The following is a 20417-nucleotide window of genomic DNA, read 5'->3' as shown; positions in this document are numbered from 1 at the left end:
TTGCCTCCCCAACGCAGAGCATGGAATCTGCTGCCTCCCAGTGACACGTGGTCATGGCCCCTCTGGCTGCCTGTTTGGGTCCATGGCATTGAGAGGAATACACCCCTAGCCTTGAGCAGCAGTTGAGAACACCATTTCCTTGGCAGCGTTCTCTAGAAAAAGCCAAAATGCATTTCTTTTCAGACTGCAGGAAACTCACGAGTTCCAAACGAGTTCCAAATGAGTCAAAACGAGTCAAAACAAGTTTTAAAACTCAAGAGTCAAAATGAGTTCCAAAACTCACGAGTCAAAACGAGTTCCAAAAAAAAATGTTTATTATGCTACAAAGGCATTGTCCTCTATACACTTTATCTGAAGTTCTTTACACATTCCATCATCTTTTTTCCTTCACAGGAACATAGGGAATGTCTCAGATGACCCTCGTCTACTTTTTAAACCTCCTAGCATAGTTCAAGAAACCACAGACAAGCATGCAGGCAGCATGGTGAAATGGGAAGCAAGTTGGGTCATGAATCAGCAGGCGTGGGCCGGGGCCCTGGGCAGGTCACTCCATGTCTCGGGACTCTGCTTCCTTCTCCAAGGTCACCACCGTCCTGTGGCTTCTCCAACTGCCTGGAGGGTCATGAGGACCACAAAGCCTCTGGGCTCTCGTGGAACTCTATTTTCACTTCCACGAGGCACTTCTGAACATTTGCCTTTTCTCTGAGCCAGCTTCCCAGGTCTCTGTCCCATCCATGAGGTCAGAAGACTCTTCTGAGAAGGGACCCCGTCTTAGTCACAGGATATCAAACCATGGTGGCTGTCAGCCCACGGGTGGGAAACCATGAGCAGACGGACCTCTTTTCCGTGTAAGGTTTGCCTCCCACGTACTTTCTTAAACCGCTGGTGTCTAGTTTAAGGGAGGGTTTGATTAAGCATGCTGCGTGTTCAGTTGTCTCAGTTGACTAACTCAGTATTTCATGGATTCTGTAAAGACTGCAATGATTTGTTTCTCATCCTCTTAGCAAGCTGGGGCCGCAGGCTCGTTCTCTGTAAGTTACCGGCACATGTACAGCTCAGACACTGTCTCTGAAGCATGTGCATATATTTTAATTACACTAAGGTCTTAAAACTTCGTTTCCACATATAACATTTCCGGGCATTGACCAAGCAGACAAAGTACTGGGCTGATGTCATTGCACTGATGAAATATTAATATTATTGATAAGGCGGGACAATGTAGCTGACTCTATCAGACTCATACCGTTTGCATGAAAAGGCTGAGTTTCTTTGGCTCTTTGTTCATTCAAGTGCATTGAATACCAGTTTAGATAGACTTAGGCATTGTGTTAATCTGTCGATAAAATCTCACACTGTCCATAGTGTTTTGCAAGCTGATTTAGGTTTTGGATTACAACAACTAGCCATTGGTAGAAATATACCATATATATACACATGGAAATTACAAAAATACATTTTATTTATAGCTGATTTGTTTTTTTTAAGTAACAAAAAGCTAACACTATGAAAGATCAACCAGCATACCAAAAGACACTACCTAACATCATCCGAACAAGAGGCTTGTCTGGGACTTTCCTGACACGTCATCTCCGGAACATCCCAGAAAGAGCCACTGGCCATTGGGAAATAAAGACCGCTTCTTTGAAAAGTCTGTGCTTTGACAGTCGAATCTCCCATTCTAATCAGTTCCACTCCCACTCTTCTCTCACCTTTTAAATTGCCACCTTCTCTCAGTAAAGACCAAAGAAACTCGTGAGGAGAATGGAAAGATGGGCTCAGGGAATGGATACGGCTGAAGCGAGATGGATCTTGGGTGAAGGTAGGACAGGCCCTCGTTCTCCAGCAGACGCCAAGTGAGCCCTCAGTGTGGGGGAGGGGACCCGCGTTTTCTCCCCGAGGCCACCTGAATGAAGTCAGCAGCTGTTCGGCTTTGCGCTGACTGTGCGGCAGGTGCCTGGGGCTGGGAGACGCTGCCCACCCAGAGCTTTGGAGGCCCACGCGCCATGAGGGCAGGTGATTCTCGACATCACCCCCACAAGGCCAGCAGCCCGGCCGTTTCAGCGAATGTCCTCCAGTGTCCCTTAACCACAGGGGGTGGGGGAAGGAGGGGACTGGCTACCTCCATACACTTTTTAAAATGTTATTTACATTTACACGTAAATCAATGGATGTTCTACATTCAGAAGCTTCTATGAATAGAGGCTGCAGGCTGGGGAGGCTGGACCCACGCTTCCTGCTTCTAGCAGGCATCCATCATTAGTTCCTTTTGCGTCACTCGGCAGCCCAGGCTGGACGTCATTGTTGAAAAGACAGAGATATTTCTCATAAAAGTCATTGATGTATCTCTTATCCCAGAAGAGAGAGGAGCTTCATTCTCAGGCCACAAGAAAAAGCTCCACCAGGAACTGTTCTCCCTTTGTAGGACCCTAAAAGCTCTGAGCACCGCTGCTCTTTCAGTTGGATCCCGGCTCACAGGGTACTCTGGTTCCAAAATTACAACACCTTTTCAAACACCTGTCAACGCAAACCAGCCATTCCCTCTCATCTTCTCTCTTTCCTGGCCTTTGCTTAATAGGGGGTGGGGGAGAGGTACAGTCACTGATGGCACTGGTTTTCATCTGATGCACCTGACTTTGAATACGAATCTCTAAAAGAAGAGGACTCGGGTTTCTTGGCCGGAGTCAGGGCCTCCCTTCCAGACAGGAGGTGATTTTAACGAGGACAGTCATGGCTGAATGAGAGAGTACAGTCTGGTGCGTAATCACACGCCTGCATAGCCTTTAACACAGGAACAGTTAACATGCAGGAGTCACCAAAGAGAGAGCTATGGCCTCCACCTTCTGGTGACTTACTGAAATGTGGCATTGGACAGGAATCTGTAGCTTAGCTAGTGTCTCTCCCGACTAAGGCTCCGTAGGGAAATACACGGGCAGTTTGAATATAACACAATATCAAGCATACGGTCCCAAGCAGGGACCTCTGGACATACAATCGGTTGAAGAGGCCGAGAATCCAGTCATTCAAGGGTTTCCTCTGTTTCCCAGAAGCCCCACGGTTCACCTTTTCAGAAACTAAGGATGAGGAAGACTCACCCACTGTCTATGCCTCAAGTCCCAAACGCATTAGGCTGGAGAAGCCCGAAGACGGTTTCCTCAGAGTCTGGAAGCCCCCGGGGCTAAGGCATTAGACCTGGAACTCAAACATGTCTGTCTGCTTCTTGGCCAGCTTGGCCACCTCCTCCCGGATGGCCTTCACCAGGGCCGCCGTGGAGATGTTGGTCAGGGGAGTGTCGGGAGGGTCGTTCTCTGCCAGGCTCTGCTGGGAGGCCGCCGCGGAGGGCACGGGGCCCTGCTCCAAGCTGGGGTGCATGCCGGCCGGCTGGCTGTACTGCCGAGGGAGCCTGGAGGGGGAGTTCTGCTGGTAACGTGACCGGGGGTAAGCCTCGATGTACCCTGGGAGGGGGACCTGCAGAGGATGTTGGGAGACAGAGGAGGGGCCTGGGGTTAGGAAGGGGCTCGTCATAGATGCACCTGACACTGGAGGCAGGAGGGAAGTGATTAGGAAGAAAACGGAGGCCACGTACCGTTGTACAGATACAAAACCTGGAGTCAGACTGGTTGGGAAGTAGGTAATTTGAATATTCTCACTGGATATGCTGGTGGGAACATACCTGCATCTACATATGAATCTACGTGGCTACCTTTTTAATATAAGCAGAATCCAGCAAACAGAAGTGTTGTAATCCAAAAATTACAGTACTTTGGAGGTATCCGATGGGGGAAAGAATCCTACAAGCCACCAGGGACCTTCTTACAGATGTCATTTTAAATATTTTTATTATTGATTTTTTACAGAAGGGAAGGGAGGCAGATAGAGAGAAACATCGATGAGAGAGAAACATCGATCAGCTGCCTCCTGCACACTCCCCACTGGGTACATGCCCTTGACCGGAATCGAACCCTGGGACCCTTCAGTCCGCAGGCCGACGCTCTATCCACTGAGCCAAACCGGCCAGGGCCAGATGTCCTTTTAATATAGTGAGGGATAATAATGGTGCTGAATCATTGGCTAAAGACAAATTCAATTATGCTCCTCTTTTAAAGAAGAAGGCAGAAGGATAGAATTCATTCCAGAATTTTAAAAATGCAAGATGGCATATATTTTAAAACATTTTAGAAATTCAAGGGGTAAGCTTTGATCACCAGGAAAATTAATATATGTAGAATAACTTCACCCCTGATGATGTCACTTAGATCAGACATCGCTACAGTAAGAATAGACACCAACTGTGAGGCTGAGTTGAATCTGTAAGGGTGGAATGTATGGACCCCAGGAGTGACCCGGGCCTTGGGTGTCAACATGTTTCCTAACTCTAGCATGCTGAGACCAAGCCCTAAAGTGACATACAGTATTGGGTGCCCTCAGGCCCAGCCCGGGGAGCCAGTCTTTCTTTCTTTCTTTTGTAATTTAAATTGAGACAGTCTTTCTTATCCATGTTGGATAGACTCACACAAAGGGGACTCCCCACTCTAAGGGCCATCCAGGTGCTGGTTTTTTCCCCTTGGGTTTTTTTGTTGGTTTGTGTTTTCCACTTAGCAGCCCTTGACAGGTTTGGGTGTGAATATCGGTGCCACAACTCCTAGTTGTCATGACGGAAGAAACCAGTCCTTGGCTGAAAGTCACGCAGGAAGCTTTAGGGGGTGCATGCAAAGTAATTCAGTCCTGAGTTTCTAATACTTCATTTTCCGGTATTTCATGTAAACATTTTTACAGAATTTTAAAGCTAAAAGGAACCTCTTTAAAAACACTTTGGAGCCAGACAGAGGCAGGTTTGAATCCTGGCCTTAGCACCTTACAGAAGCTGGGTGGCTTTAGATTAGGCCTCAGTTTTCCTCGTCAGCAAAACGGGACGCATCATGGGACTAATAACCCCTACCTGTTAGGTTGGCTGTGAAGATTAAATAAGACCATATGAATAAAATATCCAACATGGTATCTAGCACATAGAAAATATCCCCCGAATGGCAGTCATTAGAAACATTTCTTTGATTCAGGAAGATGTAGAACCTGGCAGGTCTCAAGTTCCTCTGTCCAAGGACAACCCCTCTTACCACGTCTCCTTTAAGACGGCTGACGTTAGCCAGCGGGTTGGTGGAAGGAGGAGTGAGATAACACACTCGTCTCAACCCCTCACCCCTTTGCTCCCTGAAGTGTGTCAAGCAGGTAACGTTGTGGGGAATCAGCAAGGGTCTCACCGAATCGGCCCACTGGCTCGGGAGCTCGTTCTCTCCCGCATAGGACATCCAGGCCTGGCTCCGGTAGGACGAGGGGGGCGTCGGGATGAAGTAGCCGGTGAAGCCCGGTCTGTTGGCAGCGGGGATGGCGAACACTGCGGGCACCGTGTTGCCTGGCATGGAGGAGATGGATGGGAGAGATTAGGCCAGCACCCCACCCACTCAGCTGACATTTGCACAAGCTGAGGAAGCTGGGAAGCAGGGGGCGGGGGGGGGGGTCTGGCATTGGGGAAGTTGGTAATGGGGGAGCAGCAGATCTCCACCTGTAGCCTCAGCCTTGTTCGCTGCCCAGTCAGTATGAAAGGCCTGATCTGCCGACTCAGCCTGTCTTTCTAGAGAAATGATTGCTCAACTCCCCTGGCTGAGCCCTCTCCACTTCCCACACCCGCAGCCCAACACCTCAGACCTGCTGACAAGAGGAAAGGGCACCTCAGTGTCCAGGTGTCGCCCTCCCAGGAGGCAGGGTATTTTTAAAGAGCCAAGAAAAGAAACCAAAAGCAATGGATCCCCCCGGTGAAATTTCTGGGCACAGTGAATGCTTTAAAGCGTTGACAACTGGGTGCTTGCAGGTTTAGCCTAAAAGGTAAGGTTTTAATAAACACAACACCATTCAAGGGCGGGTACAGACCTCCATGTTCATTTCAACACTGTTGGTAATAATAAAAAACTGGACACAACCAATATGTCCCTCCCTAGGGGAAAGGATCGACTGTGGCAGATCCTGTAAGAGCAGATCACATGGCAGTTTAAAGGAATGAACTAGATCAGTGATGGCGAACCTATGACACGCGTGTCAGCACTGACACGCGTAGCCATTTCTGATGACACGCGGCCGCATGCCGAGGATGAAACATTTGCTGCTCCTGAGGATGAAACATTTGCGACTAGAGTCTTGGAGTTAGTTTTTTCCTCAAAGTGACACACTACCCGAGTTATGCTCAGTTTTTTGGCGAAGTTTGACACACCAAGCTCAAAAGGTTGCCCATCACTGAACTAGATCTATGTGTATCCAGCAACCTGGAGGCGAGGGGGGCTGAGTCAAGTGAACAAAGTGCAGGAGGAAATGCATAGCTTGATAGCGCTGATGTAGATGTCAAATATATAAAGCATTAATATATGCCAGCGATTTTCAACCGGTGAGCTGCAACACACGGGTGTGCTATAAGAATGTTTAAAACATGTAATACCTGACTCTTTACACTGACCTCTTTTCCCTTAGATGGTCAAATTAAAAAAAATGACGACAGCCAACTCAAAAATAGCGATCTGGTGCGAATGAATCAAAATCAGCAAAATACATTTCTTTTGGTGTGCTGCAGAATTTTAGTAATTAGTCTATGTGTGCCATGAGATGAAAAAGTTGAAAATCGCAGATATATACTGTTACATACATGCATATGTAGCAAAAGGTTAACACCCAGGATCTAAGACTGTGATGACCTCTGGGGAGAAGGGAATTTAGATGGAGATGGACCGTTGTTATCTGTAATGCTTTTAAAAACATATCATTTTTAAAAACCGGAAATCTGGCAAAATGTTAACATATACCCTGACTGAGACACATCTTAATATTTTGTCAGATTTCAGATCTTTTTGAAAAATAAAAGGAGCAGCTCTTGGATTCCTGAGGGCGGCAGGTAGAAGGTAGAGTGTGGATGTCGGGGGCGGGGCGGGGGGGAGGAAAGGGAGGGTGTGAGGCTGGGACCAGGGTCCGATGCAGGCTTTTCTTCTCTTGCCCACCTGAGTAATTTAAAGCTGACTGATCCAACTGCGCCACGGACACGGGGCCTCTGGACACCTGCGTAAAGGAGGCGCTGTCATGCAGGTGGGCCGGCTCGGGCCCAGCGGACTCGGACATCCTGGTCTTGCTGCCAATGTCGGAGGTGGACCTGGGTGGGCAGAGGGGCTACGTTAGCCGCTTCTGGACCATGGCCGGCTGGGCAGTCACCTTGGGGAACCGCAGCAGCCTCCAAGCCCCATGAGGATTTGCCCCCCAAATAACAAAGGGGCCAACACGCCCAGACCAGTAACAGTCATCGTGGTGGCCCAAGCTGGAGACATTTTTATTTTTACTTTTAATATATTTTTATTGATTCCAGAGTGGAAGGGAGATGGAGCGATAGAAACATCAATGCTGAGAGAGAATCATTGATCGGCTGCCTCCTGCATACCCCACCCTGGGGATCGAGCCCACAACCTGAGCATGTGCCCCGACTGGAAATCAAACCATGACCTTCTGGTTCCTAGGTCGAAGCTCAACCACTGAGCCATCGTGGCCGGGCGCTGGAGACATTATTAGATATTCAAGGTCAGTAGCCCCTTGAGGGCGGCTCCTGTGTCTCTGGGGAGTTCAGTGCTTAATTTCTACATAAAATTAAACCAAGCAATTAGCACTGAGCATTGTCTATCTGAGAGGTGATGACATCATCAACAGCCAATGAGAAGGCTCCATCTGAAGAGCGAGGGTGCTCCCCGCTCCTGACACCAGGATGGGTGACTCAGAGGGCCCTGAGGACTAGTTACTGGACAGGAACAAGATGCCCAAGGCTCTGGGAAGCTCCAGGCACAGGAGCCGAGCACTCGGGCACTTCCTGGGCATTATGAATAGGAACACATTTTTTTTCTGTCCCAGGCAAGCAGAGAATCTGGCCCATTTAACACATCGTATTTCCACCAAGTGCTCAGAAAGCCAGGAGGGCAGCCTGGGCTCAGCGGCCTCTCCCATTGTTAGGAAGGGTGAGCCTCTCCCATGGTTAGAGGGTGCTTTCGCCACAGAGACTCCAGGCTGCCCTACCATTAACACGGCAGGGAGGCAAAGGAAGCCACAGCAGGTGGCAGGCTGCCAGCCCACAGGCCACCCTCTAAGCAGAGATCAAAACCTTTGGGTTTGTAGAGTGGGCCGTGACCTCCTATTTGGCAAGGATGGCAGTCAGTGCGGAAGTACAGGGGAGGAGACGGGTGGTTGAGAGAAGAGATGAAATAGATGCTGGGTTTTGGCAAGTCTACCACAAAGGGTGGATGTGACGCTCCTCCCAGCCAGAACCCTGGGGAGTAACTGAGGGAGGGTTGCTGCTGAAGGCCCAGCCGTGTGGGGTGGGTCTCCCTTTCTTTCTCAATCCCTCCCTCCTCACTCCCCAGCCCTGGCCTCCCTCATACTGTTCCCAGCATCTGCTACTCCGTCAGAAAACCCTTCCCAGGAGAATGCCTGCACCCTTCCCAGGAGAATGCCTGCACCATACACTTGGTCCCCTTTGAGGAATCCCAGAGCCTCTGAGAACAGTTAGGGTGCTGCTCTCATTTTACAGATAAGGAACCAGGGACCAGAGGGGCGAAGCAACTTGCCTGGGCTTACACAGCAGGTTCCTGGCAAGTCAGATGGAACCCTGGTCTGCTGCTTCTCACCGGACCCTGAGCTCGGCTGGGGCCACGGGGTGGGGTCTACACACAGCCGGGGATCCTAAGCCGCTGGGATTGAGGGCAGGGTTGCTTCTGAGGGAAAGCCATTTTTCTTTACTGTTTTCACACAATTCAAACCTGTGGTCCACAGACAGGGTGCGACTAGTGTGTTGGGGGAGGCTAGGGTCGGAAGCCAGGGCAGTGGCCCGTACATACCCCTGGGACCAGTTGTTTCTCCCAGCCCTGGACATGATGTGTATTTCGACCTCCCCCAGTGCTCACGGCCTTTGTGTTTCTCGTCCATCTTTAGTAAAAACAGGTGCTGCCCTGGCTGGTTTGGATTAGTGGTTAGAGTGTTAGCCCACAGACTGAAGGGGGGTTCGATTCCCAGTCAGGGGCATGTACCTGAGTTGCAAGTTCAATTCCCGGCTTCAGTCTGGGTGTACAGGAGGCAACCAATCAATGGGTCTCTTTCTCTCTCACTCTCTCCCTCCTTCCCTCCCTCCCTCCCTCCCACTCTCTAAAAATCAATGGAAAAAATACCCTTGAGGGAGGATAGGAAAACAATAACAACAAAAACACGTGCTTTTTATATCACAGAGCAAAGGGAATGTGCGTCACAGAGGACATATCTGAGTTCATGTGCTCTCAGCCTCTCCCTCTTGAAGTCACGAGTTGGGGTGAGCGCTGAGACGTGCTGCTCCCTGGCCTCTTGGACACCACCCCTAATAACAAAGGGGGCACACATGGCAGGAGGCAACTAGACATCGAACCCCCCTTCAGTCTGTGGGCTGACACTCTAACCACCTGTTGTGGTGGCCCCCGCTGGGGTAATTTTTACATGTTCGAGATCAGAGACGGAGCTTTCAGGGCATGGGGCAATGACACTGGGTTTCTTCAATTGTGGGTTCTCCAGGACTTTCTATTTACAATGACAGGAAAGCCGGTTAGCCCTCTATGTCCCTGACATCCTTCATGGTACTCAGGTGCCCCAGGCACATGGCTGTCTGTATGGGTGATGCACCAGAATGGGGCACGGCTTGAAGGAAGCCTGTCATGTCGGGGTACACAGGTCCAAATCCTTTCCAAATATTCCAAACAAAGCAAGCACAGGAAAGCATTACCGCCTGAGAGAAGCGACCGCTACGGGGCCAGTCCGGGGAGGTACAGGCGGAGGCGGAGAGCCCATGACCATTTCAGGAAGCTGGGAGAACCTGTAGGCCTGTGAAAGAAACAAGCAAATAGAGGGAGATCTGTTAAAACCCAGGGTCAGCCAACACAGAGATCCTTCTTATGTAAAATGGAAGCAAATTTCGGAGGGGCAGGCTTTTCTTCCTTCCTCAAACTTCCCCCTTAAGATAATCCTTAAGATGTCTCCCAGCCCCCTCTTCTATCTCATCTCCTATCACTGTCCCCTTTGCTTAGGCCACTGTGGTCACTGAGTCCTTCAATTGTTCTTTGCAAAGGTGCTCTTGGCAATTGAATACTCCCAGTTCTTTCCCGCCTGGGCTTTTGTACATGCTGCTCCTTCTCCCTGGTGTGCTTTTAACGTTGCTTGTTTATTTATTATCTGCCACCAACCTAGACTGTAATGAGGGCAGGGACTTTGTTGCCAGCTAGCTCCTTGAGCCTGGAACAATGCCTGGTATATTAAAGACAATTCATAAATATTAGATGAATGAGCCACTGATTGCATTTTGCTTTCTCACTCATGGAAATGAGGTTTAATGGGGGAAAGCAATGGGCTTGGAATCAGGAGGTATGGGTGGAGGGCCTAGTTTGCTGATGAATAGACTTTATGTCCCTAAGCAAGTCAGGTGACCTCTCTGGGCCTCAGTGTCCTCTTTTGAAATGGAGAAAAGACACCTTGCTCAGAGGGGTGCTGCGAAAATCAGGCAAGTGAGTGTATGTGTGAAGTATTTTGCAATCTAGAAAGCACTATTCAAAGATAAATGATTGGAACTGTCACAAAAATAAAGACTTTAGTCAACACTTGAGTGGATAAGAGGACAACGGTTGGTGACAGGATCAGAGAGCCAGGCCACAGCCTTCTTAGCAAGAGCAAATCTAGAAATGCCCTCTGGGGAGATAAAGCTTAACTTGTGCTTCTCATTCATCTTTTTCTTTAGGTACCAAGGCCTGCCAGATCTCTCGATGACCAGATGACAAGATTAGACTGAAGGCATCAGGACCGAAAGCAGCAGCAGAGGGAATCTTTAAACTGAATGAGTCTCCCTCCTTTCAGCATTATGGCAGACTGTATACTCATTAGGGCCAACCCACTAAATAACAACCTGATCCTGGATAAAACACACCTTTGAAGCACAGTAGCAAATGCAAGATGTAAGAGGAATCTCAAGGACTCCACTCCACCTTTCATTTTTGCTTACTATTCACTATTTCCAGCTCTGGTTTCAGCTCATGGTTCTATTTTAGATTGCTGAGGTGTGTGTGTCGGCAGGGGCGGGGGGAGGGTGTACCCTGGTGAATTTGGCTCTTCACTTACCTGCACGATGACAGCGTGGGGATTTCCCTGAACCCTCAAGTTTTGCTGAGAATTTAAAAATCATTGTCCTAGGTGTCCTTCCCACTTTGCATTTTATTATTACCCATAAACCAACAAGTAAGGACATACCTTTCCCAAAAGAGAGCCAGGGGTTGATAGTCCCTCTTCTCTCTTCTGGCCTCTCACAACCAGTAGAGGAGACAGACAACCTATTTTTGTCCTGGTTCTTGGAAGGCTTGCTCTCTAGTCAATACAGTTTCCAGCCAAGAAAAAGCTTTCTATGTCCATGGCTGTCCTGTACCAGTTCACCAGAACTGATGAAAAGTGCTGAACTTTGGACAAGTACTAAGGGAATTCCTTTCTTTGGAAAAAAAAAAAAATCCAGGTACCCAGCAAGACTGCAGAAGAGATCAGAGCCCCCTGTGGGCTGTATCCTCAGGGCCTCAAACAGGCAACCTGGGTCCTGGGTCCTGGGTCCCACATAGCATCTGCCTACATCCCCTCTGTGCAAGTCCCCCGTGGTTCACAGTCCTCCGGGCTCTAATACTGGCTTCCCTTCTCATGGATTTGGGACCTGGCTCCCTGCTGGCTGCTTTGTGACTGGGACCCCATTGGAAGCTATTGCTCAAAACTGTTGCCCGGTTCCACGTTTCATGATGGTGGCATAGGTTGCCCAGCTTGGTGACCAAGGACACTGTCTTTTGGAATCTCTGCCCTCTCCTAGGAAGGAGTTCAGAGATCCAGGACTCAAGGCAGTCTTTGTAACTAGGTCTTAGATCTTCGAGGTGGAAGGAGCCTGGGTATGACTAGAGTCAGACACCCTCGGACCAGAAGTTTTGGTTGTCACCTAGAGGGAAAGAAGGTGCACAGTCTGCTCCAAGTTTCAATCCTCATGTCCCTGGAGAGGGGGGAAGGGAGAGGGGTCAAGGCCAACCCCTCTAGCAATCCCAGTAGAGAGTGAGTCCAGGTGAGACCCACCTGTGCTGGTCCCTCCTGTGCATGTGCATGCATCCAGGAAGAGGAATCTGGTCAAGGGTGGCACTATAGGGGTAATAGTCCAAGGGGGCAGCCTTTGGCTAGAGGAACAGGTCAGAAGGTCTCAGGCTTTACCTCAGGGAAGGAGCACTGACAGCCAATGCCAACCATCCTCATTGGAGGCCCTTGTCCAGTTCAGAGTGGATGTGCCAATCTTTCCATACCTGTTGACAACACTGGGTTTCACCGCATGGTACCCCTCCCACTGCATTGTGCTGACCCTAAGAATATTGCGCCAGGTGAACAGGTGTCCACCGAAAGCCACATGCAGCTATAAATAACTTTACATCCTGGTAGTTCTATCAGTTCACCAAGAGCTACTGAGAGAATATCTGAGGCTCCCAAGGCCTTGGGAGTCATAGAAGGTTCTAGTGGAAAGAGAGCAGGAGACACTCAGGCCACACCCCTTACCTTAGCAGAAGGGAGACTGAACCCCAGAGAAGTAAACTGTCTCATCAAAATCACACAGCCAGGTAAGGGCACTGTCCTGCAATTCTGAGCTAAGGTGGCATGCTACAGCGGCAGGAGTTTGGAGTCAGACAAAGATGGGCTGGAGTCCTGCTTTGATCCTTACCAGCTGTTTGACCTTGAGCAACTTACTGTCTCATTAGGTGATGAAGGTACTAGTATAATATCTCCATTTCAAAGGCTGTTTGGAAGACTCATTTCACATCTTATAGTAGGTACTCGAGAAGTGATATTCCCTTCCTTCTGAGACAGGATTTTTAAAAAATATATATTTTTATTGATTTCAGAGAGGAAGGAAGAGGGACAGAGAGATAGAAACATCCATGATGAGAGAGAATCATGGATCGGCTGCCTCCTGCAAGTCCCCCAATGGGGTCGAGCCCACAACCCGATCACGTGCCCTTGACCGGAATCGAACCTGGGACCTTTCAGTTTGCAGGCCGACGCTCTAGCCACTGAGCCAAACTGGCTAGGGCTGAGACAGGATATTCTGATATAGTAATTGTAGCAACTAAGGTCCTTATCCACCCCCCCCCCCCCACACACACATAGTTCTTGAATCCAAGGCCCTTTCCCTGTCCCAAGCATTGAGGGCATCCCACCTTCCTGCCCCAGGGAAGGCCACGGCCAATGAAGATGGTCCAAGAGCCAGTTCTTATTGGTATTTCAAAAGCCAGAGCTATTGAACAGCAAGAGCTTAGGATTCTATCAAAAATCTAAGCCCCAAAGTGCTCAAGGTCTAAGGTTGATGCCCAAACAAGAGATTTGGAAGAAGTGAGGTACGTTTAGACTACTCTGCCCCTAGATTAGGTAAACTCGCTTTGGATAGATGAGAGGAGAGGTAGAAGGAGGCAAGGGAGCTTAGATGCTGATGAGTCTGATGAAGGGGCTGTGTGTCCTGCCTCGCTCTGGAGGGAGGGGCAGGGGAGGGGGAGGAGAGGACACAAATACCATAGCAATGTTTGGAATCTTAAAGAAAGGGACCTGAACCCACTTTTAGGAAAGCCCAGGAACCAGCAGCACAGAATTCCCCCTCTTCCCCCAGAACTCATAAGCATGCGAGGAAGAAATGGAGAGGTCTGCAGAGAGCTTATTAGCAGGAGGACCAGGACACAGCTGTGTTCCACCTGGTCTATCACCTGGAGACCCAGCAGAAACAAGGACTTCTCAGGGACACCAGCCAGAGCAGTGAGATGAGGACAGACTGGGGCCAGATACTGAAGCCTTCTCCCCACCCCCTCAGCATGGTTTGGAACCCCAACCCCAATAAGCTTAACGCGGGGATATGGAGGGAGACTGCCCTGACTGACAGTAAGCTTCTGGCATGTGGAGAAGATTACAGAAAAATATCGAAGGTCATGTGTCTTACACACCTGAGTTTGTGGGCTGAAATAAGTATGCTCCGGACTTCCTCTCCCCCCTCCTTCTCTCTTTCCCACGCGGCCCTCCTGTATCGACTAAGGGTTTTTATTCACGCGAATGTTTCTAAACTCAGAGGGGCATGCATTTGCCAGATGTTGGGTGCTTAGTTGGTTTTCAAAAGGAATTTTTCAGGCAAAAGGAACTTCCAAAGGCAAAGATCCCTTGCTCAGGCTGGCCTGGGAATGACAGTGACCCACCTTCAATGATTCCTGAGTTGGACGATGCCCCATGAGCCACCCTGGGGAGGACCCGCTCCCGGGGATCCAACTTCATCCAACCACCAATGACTTTGGGGTAACTAGAGGTGAAGGGAGCTCCGTAACAACTGACATTGAATTTCCCACCTACTGGACAGATGGGACCTCAGGACAGATTCAAATTTGATTTGGAGAAACACGAGAAATGTAACCTTTCTTGAACACAAGAAATGATGTCTTTCTATCTCACCATACGCAAAGGTTTGGGAGTGGTCTTTTTACTTTGTTTTGTTTTGTTTTTGAGGGGAGGGGAGGAAAACATGTCTTCCTTACAAGGGGCAATGACAGGAATGGACAAAATCCCCTCAGACTGGGTACGCCTCCTTCTGAGAAGATCACACTGAAGTTTTGGAGATTCGACTTCTCATCGGAGCCTGGAGGGCATGCTTACGATCGGCCTGGCCATAGGGTGGAAAGAGAGTGAGCCTTGAAGTTAGACAGCTCGAGGTCCTAACCCCAGTTCTTCCCTTTATAACTGTGTAACCTTGACCAGTTTCTTTACTTCTCCAAGCCTCAGTTTCTTCACTGAGTCATAACACTGACCTCATAGGGTGGTTGTTGGATGATAAGAAATAATGTCGGCACAGCACTTAGATCAGTGTCAGGTACACAGGGAGCTTAATAGATGGCAACTGCTATTATCATCATCATCATCATCATCATCATCATCATTGTCAGTTCCATCTGTAAAGCCTCTAGTAATTGTAGAGGGAGATGCCTTCACCTGCTACCTTTCATGGAAACCCCTTCTCAGACACCCACAGGAAGGCCGGAGGATGGTCTCCCTCCCCTTGGCACAGACCCATTACAGCTGCTAGCCAAATCCCATTGGTCATTAGGTGTCGAATCCAATTTCTTCAGAGACTTAAGGGGTAAACTATGGTCAAGAGTCTCCTAAAATGCCGGGCGGAAATCCCACACTGCCAGCAGTCACCTTTTCCCTGGTATAAATGCCATCAGCGTGGCCCCGGGCATGGGCTAGTAAGACCGCCAGCCTCCAATCATCCTCCGGCAGAGCACAGAACCCTTCCTTTTGGGAAGCTGAAAAGTGATCACAGTGATCCTTCTAAATTGCCATCTTTCCTATTGATTTCCTCATTACCGTAGCGCAAGGGGGCTCCACAAGAACTTGGGTTAAGAACCATCATTTTGACTTGTAGGCTATTGTGCAATGTAGGTAGGCTATTGTCTCCTTTCATGAAAATAGGGGCCACATGTGCTGTTAGCAAAAAAAAAAAAAAAAAAAAAAAAAGGAAATCTTAATAACAAAAGAACTACCTTTTATATCCTATGGGTTGGATGGCTTCCCTCTCTCTTATTTCTCAAGCCTTTTTCCTTTGTGTGTGTGTGTGTGTGTTGTCATTTTTAAAGTATATCATGTTGATGTTTTTGCCCTTCTTGTCACAACTGCCAACCCCGTGTTATGACAAAGGGAACCATCTAAGTTTTCATATGTCCCACAATGACATTTTTAGGTGATTTTGTTAAACCGAGCGTAACGGATGTGGTTTGTGGCATCTTCTTGCCTGCCATTGGTTTTAAGGCTCATCCTGTTGATTAAGCTTTTCTCTCTGAAACCCAGATCTCTGCATGGACTCCCAGAATCTGGCCTCCAGCCAAAGGGGTCCCGCTGTTCTTGAGAACCATCTTTAGACATAAGTGCAGCTTCCCTGGAACTCTGAGTAGGGCACCCAGAGCATGCACTGAAAGGAATTTCACAGAACAGGAGAAGATGTCATCTCAGAACTGTCGGGGGAAAGGGATAGAACTAGTGGGGCCCACTGCAAAGGAGAGGATATTTTCTATATTAATGACCAGCATTTACTGAGTAATTCAATGTGCTAGGGGCCGTGTAAAGCACTTTAATTAATATCGGCAAATGACTACTGGACACTGACTAGGTGCCAGGACTGTGCTGAACACGGTACCTGGATTTCACCCTCCCTGCAGCCCACTTGTCCTCACCACTTTATGACTGAGGAATCTGAGGCTCAGAGTTGTGGTCACTGGCTAAGGTCATTCAGCTGGAGAGTGCCATTCTACTCTGGACTGGGGGCAGAGTCCTGGGACATGGAGCTCAGGAGGGATGAACCAATGAGACTGAAGTCAGTGTGAATCACTATAGAATGGATACAGGTAAGTTTTCTCAGGGGACAGACACTTAAGAGGTAGTATATCCAGGGAGGGGCAAAAGTCACTTTATGGTTGTTTTATGAAAAGTAATACAATCATGAATAAATAATAAGACAAGAATTAACTATGTTTTGAGTACTCACAACCTTAAGCCTACTTTCCCCCACCCTGTGTGTGATAAGATTAGAGTGTTTTCTCAGTCTCAGTGAGGAGATTCGTTCTTCCCCCATAAAAGTGGGTACTAGTTTAATGCTCAATTAGTAGAAAACTATAATAGGACTACCATGGGAAAATATATCAAGGTGACAGGTTTGTACGGTTCAGTGAGAATTTTTTAAATTTTCTAAAAAAAGGATTGGGACTCTAGACTGATGGGAGCTGGGCCAGTGGTGGCCCCAGTGTTGCTGTCACTCTTCCGGAAGGCAGCGCTTCTTGGCCGTAGCCAGCAAGGTTCCCTGACAGCAGAGACGAAAGTCGTATTCCTGAGATCTGGACATGGCCCTAAAGCCCTGTTTTAGCTTAAAATTTGTATAAAAATTTTGCATTACTCCACCCCTCTCTCAGAAAATGGGATGCAAAAAAGATGCCCCGTGTTCATCCTGTTTCCTTTATTGTCTACACTCTCTGGATTTGCATATTGCAGACTAAGAAAGCTGACTTTGACACCAGTTCTTCTGATAATGTCTCACTTTGTCCAACTTGGCTTTTACTAATGAAAAGACCCTGTGGGCCAGCAAACAAGTATTCTGGCCACCTGGCCTTCTGGCTTCTCCTTGCAGGTTTGTGAATAAATAATTGTTCTGAGCTTAATCAGCATGAGTCAGAGTCCCCAGATCTGACCACACTGGAACAAATGGACAAAACAGAAATTCTGTACCTGCAATGATGATGACCTCACCCAAGCATAGCCTCAGAGGTTCCGTTTCAAACAAACTTTAGTCTCTCCTGCTAATGCTTAATCAATAGCGAAAGGTCAGGCTAGAGAATGACATGCTAGGAATGACATGCTAACATGTTTGATGTTATTACAAGGCTCTCCAAGTCCATAGGCTTCAGAAAATGAGAGGAATGATATAAATGGCAATGTAACACAGCACGAGGCAGAAAAACACACTGGTTAAGAATATGGGCTCTGGCGCCATACTGCCTGGCTTTGGGCCCTGGCTCTGCCCTTTTCTGGCTGTGTGACTTGAACAAACTGTGTAATCTCAGTTTCTTCATCTGTAAAATAGGGATAAAACTAGTACCTGTGTCAGAGGCTTGTAGTAAGAATGAAATAAATGCGCTAACATACACATGACACCTAGATCAGTACCTCGCAACAGTGAAACACAACAAATGTTAGCTTTTATTATGTAATTACATATCACTATGACGATTTATAAGACTCTATTAATGAGTAATCCTTGGGGATAGGCCGAGGTGGAATCTATACATGGAATCTATACAAAGGTGGAATTTATACATGTACAAGGCATCGTCTATTATGGTGTATGGCTTATAAAACTAAGTCTTTAAAAAAAAAAGATATATGTAGATACTATGATAATGAGCACAATGCAAACTAATTAAAATTGTTGTTTATTCATGGAAGCTTGGGTCATTGGGTGCTTTCTCAGCTACTGAAGTGCAGTTACCACTAAATGAAATAAACGTGACTGACACCTCTATGGCATTTACTGTGTGCCTGCATTCTTCTAGTATCTGGCATATATCAACTGGTTTACTCTTCACAATAACGCTAGGAAGTAGGTTATTTTAATTTGCTGATCTCATCTGTAGAGAATTTAAGTGACATCCCCAAGTGACAAAGCCAGTGCGTGGCAGACCTGGGATTCAGAGTCCAGCCCCCTGCCTCCAGAGCGTCTGCTCTGACCCACCAGGCTACACGGACCCCTCACAAGCAGCTCTGCGATGCGTTTGACATTTAAAATGGGTCCTCGCACTTGGAAACGTAGGAAAACCATCAGTGCACGAAGAATGAGGTCAGCCCTTCACAGGAGGGATAACAGCAAAGGAAATTCTTCCCGAAGTGCATTACAGTTGGAACAAGGGTGTGTGTCCAGAGGACTCAAAGGCTTAGGCCCGGATCATGGGTGGAGGACAGGATGAGAGCCCAGCAAAGTCCCATCTCCAAATTTCAAGGTGACTTATCACCAGACGCCCCCCTCGGAGACCCCTGTTGGAACACCCTGGGCAGGACTGACCTGATAATAGCCGGCGGGCAGGATGTCTGACTTACCGGCCGGGGCAGACTGTACTGGTACATTTCTGGGCGGTAGGTCGGCACCCACTGCACCCCAGCTCTGGGCCGCGTCATGGTCCCCGGGGCGCTGGTCACCACCTCCGAGTAGGGCAGGTGCTGTGTTGAGCCGTAGGCCTCCTGGTGCCGGCTTTGGCCCGCGTGGCCCGCGGACGCTAGGCTGAAGGCCTCCTCCAGCAGCATGTGCATCTGCTGCCGGACCTCGTCGATGGAGGGCTGGGAGCTCAGCGTGGACGTCTCCGAGTGGCCCTTCACTTGCCGCGACCTGCCGTAGCCCCGCGGCTCGTTAACTCTGTCAATGTTGGTTTCCTCTATGATTTCAGGCTCAGTCTGTGGGATCAAACAAATGCCCATGGATTTGTTAGTTCACTTTCCTTTCCATTAATGCTGCCTGTAATGTGCTCTCAACTGTCCAGCTTGGACTGGTGATATCAGGCAAGTGTGCCCTATCCAGGGATTCATGTGATGGACAGTCAGCTATCATTGCACCGGTAAGGCCACACTCAGCTATCCCTGTGCACTCACTTATCCAGAGCTCGAGCAGTGCCACGGCTTTACTAATGAGCATAATGACCATGAGAAATGGCTTTTCATTGACGACATGAATGGTATTCTCTAAAACCTTTTAGAGACATTCTCTGCCCCGATGCCTGTGAGGTACGAGAATCTAGAGCGTTCTGCAGTCTATACTCCAAAGGTTGGCACTCTAGATTCTAGACTAACTCTCTCAGTGGTCCTGGGCCCAGCCATTGGTTAGCAAATTGCTGGCTGCCTGATGCCAATTTCAGAAAGCATAACAAAACCTGCCTCTAGATCACTGATGTCAAGGTGTGCACACTGAGTCAGAAGCTCTGGGGGCAGAACACAGCATCTGTACCTTAGCAAACCCACCCAGAGATCCTGATGCCTGGTGAAGTTTGAGAATGTTCTCCCGCCTTTCTCCAGGGAACCTTTCATTTAGGGAGTAGCCATGGTATCTACATGGGCAGAGAGCTAGGACTTTATCAGCTTCCAGAGCCGGCTGCATGGACTGTCTTGTGCTTGCCTGTCAATGAATGCTTATTTTTATGGTTGATTTTTAATGGCTGATTTTTATTTGATGGTTGATTTTTTTTTTTACAGAGAGAGAAGGGAAGGAGGAAGAGACAGACAGACATCAATTTTTGTTGTTTCACTTATTTATGCATTCATTGGTTGATTCTTGTATGTGCCTTGACTGGGGATCGAACCCACAACCTTGGTGTATTGGAATGACGCTCTAATCAACTGAGCTACGAGCCTGGATTGTGGGTGGTGGCCTGTGGGATTGGGCAGAAACCAGCTCTCTGACATCCCCTGAGGGGTCCTGGATTGCCAGAGGGCACAGGCCAAGCTGAGGGATCCCACCGGTGCATGATTGGGGCTGGGGAGGGATGCAGGAGGTTGGCCAGCTGGGGAGGGACTGCAGGAGGGCTCCAGGGCGTGTCCAGCCCGTCTCACTCAGTCCCGATCTGCCGGACCCCAGCAGCAAACTAAACTACTGGTCTGTGCACATCATAGCAAGCGGCTGAGTGGCCTTAGCATATCACACTTTGATTGGTTGAACAGATGACCAGATACTTAGCATATTAGGCTTTTATTATATAGGATGGAATTGAAGAGGA

At 48.5% G+C, this 20417-nt stretch overlaps 1 protein-coding gene across 3 annotated transcripts in view; it reads right to left on the bottom strand.

Annotated features, from left to right (window-relative positions):
* Positions 1-342: 342 nt before the first annotated feature.
* The window catches only part of KIAA1549L (KIAA1549 like), a gene marked incomplete at its 5' end in the record, with an annotated part of 219082 nt that continues 199007 nt past the window's right edge, over positions 343-20417 (bottom strand). For all 3 annotated transcript variants that reach the window (XM_079789060.1, XM_079789061.1, XM_079789062.1), the window contains 5 exons: positions 343-3465; positions 5256-5407; positions 7035-7183; positions 9815-9912; positions 18754-19104. In XM_079789060.1, the coding sequence (XP_079645186.1) occupies positions 3184-3465; positions 5256-5407; positions 7035-7183; positions 9815-9912; positions 18754-19104 (1032 nt within the window). In that variant the 3' untranslated portion in view covers positions 343-3183. The remainder of the gene's footprint in view (positions 3466-5255; positions 5408-7034; positions 7184-9814; positions 9913-18753; positions 19105-20417) is intronic.

This window comes from Cnephaeus nilssonii (assembly GCF_951640355.1).
Source record: "Cnephaeus nilssonii genome assembly, chromosome: 13".
Lineage (NCBI taxonomy): Eukaryota > Metazoa > Chordata > Mammalia > Chiroptera > Vespertilionidae > Cnephaeus > Cnephaeus nilssonii.
This window is presented reverse-complemented; position numbering and strand designations above follow the sequence as displayed.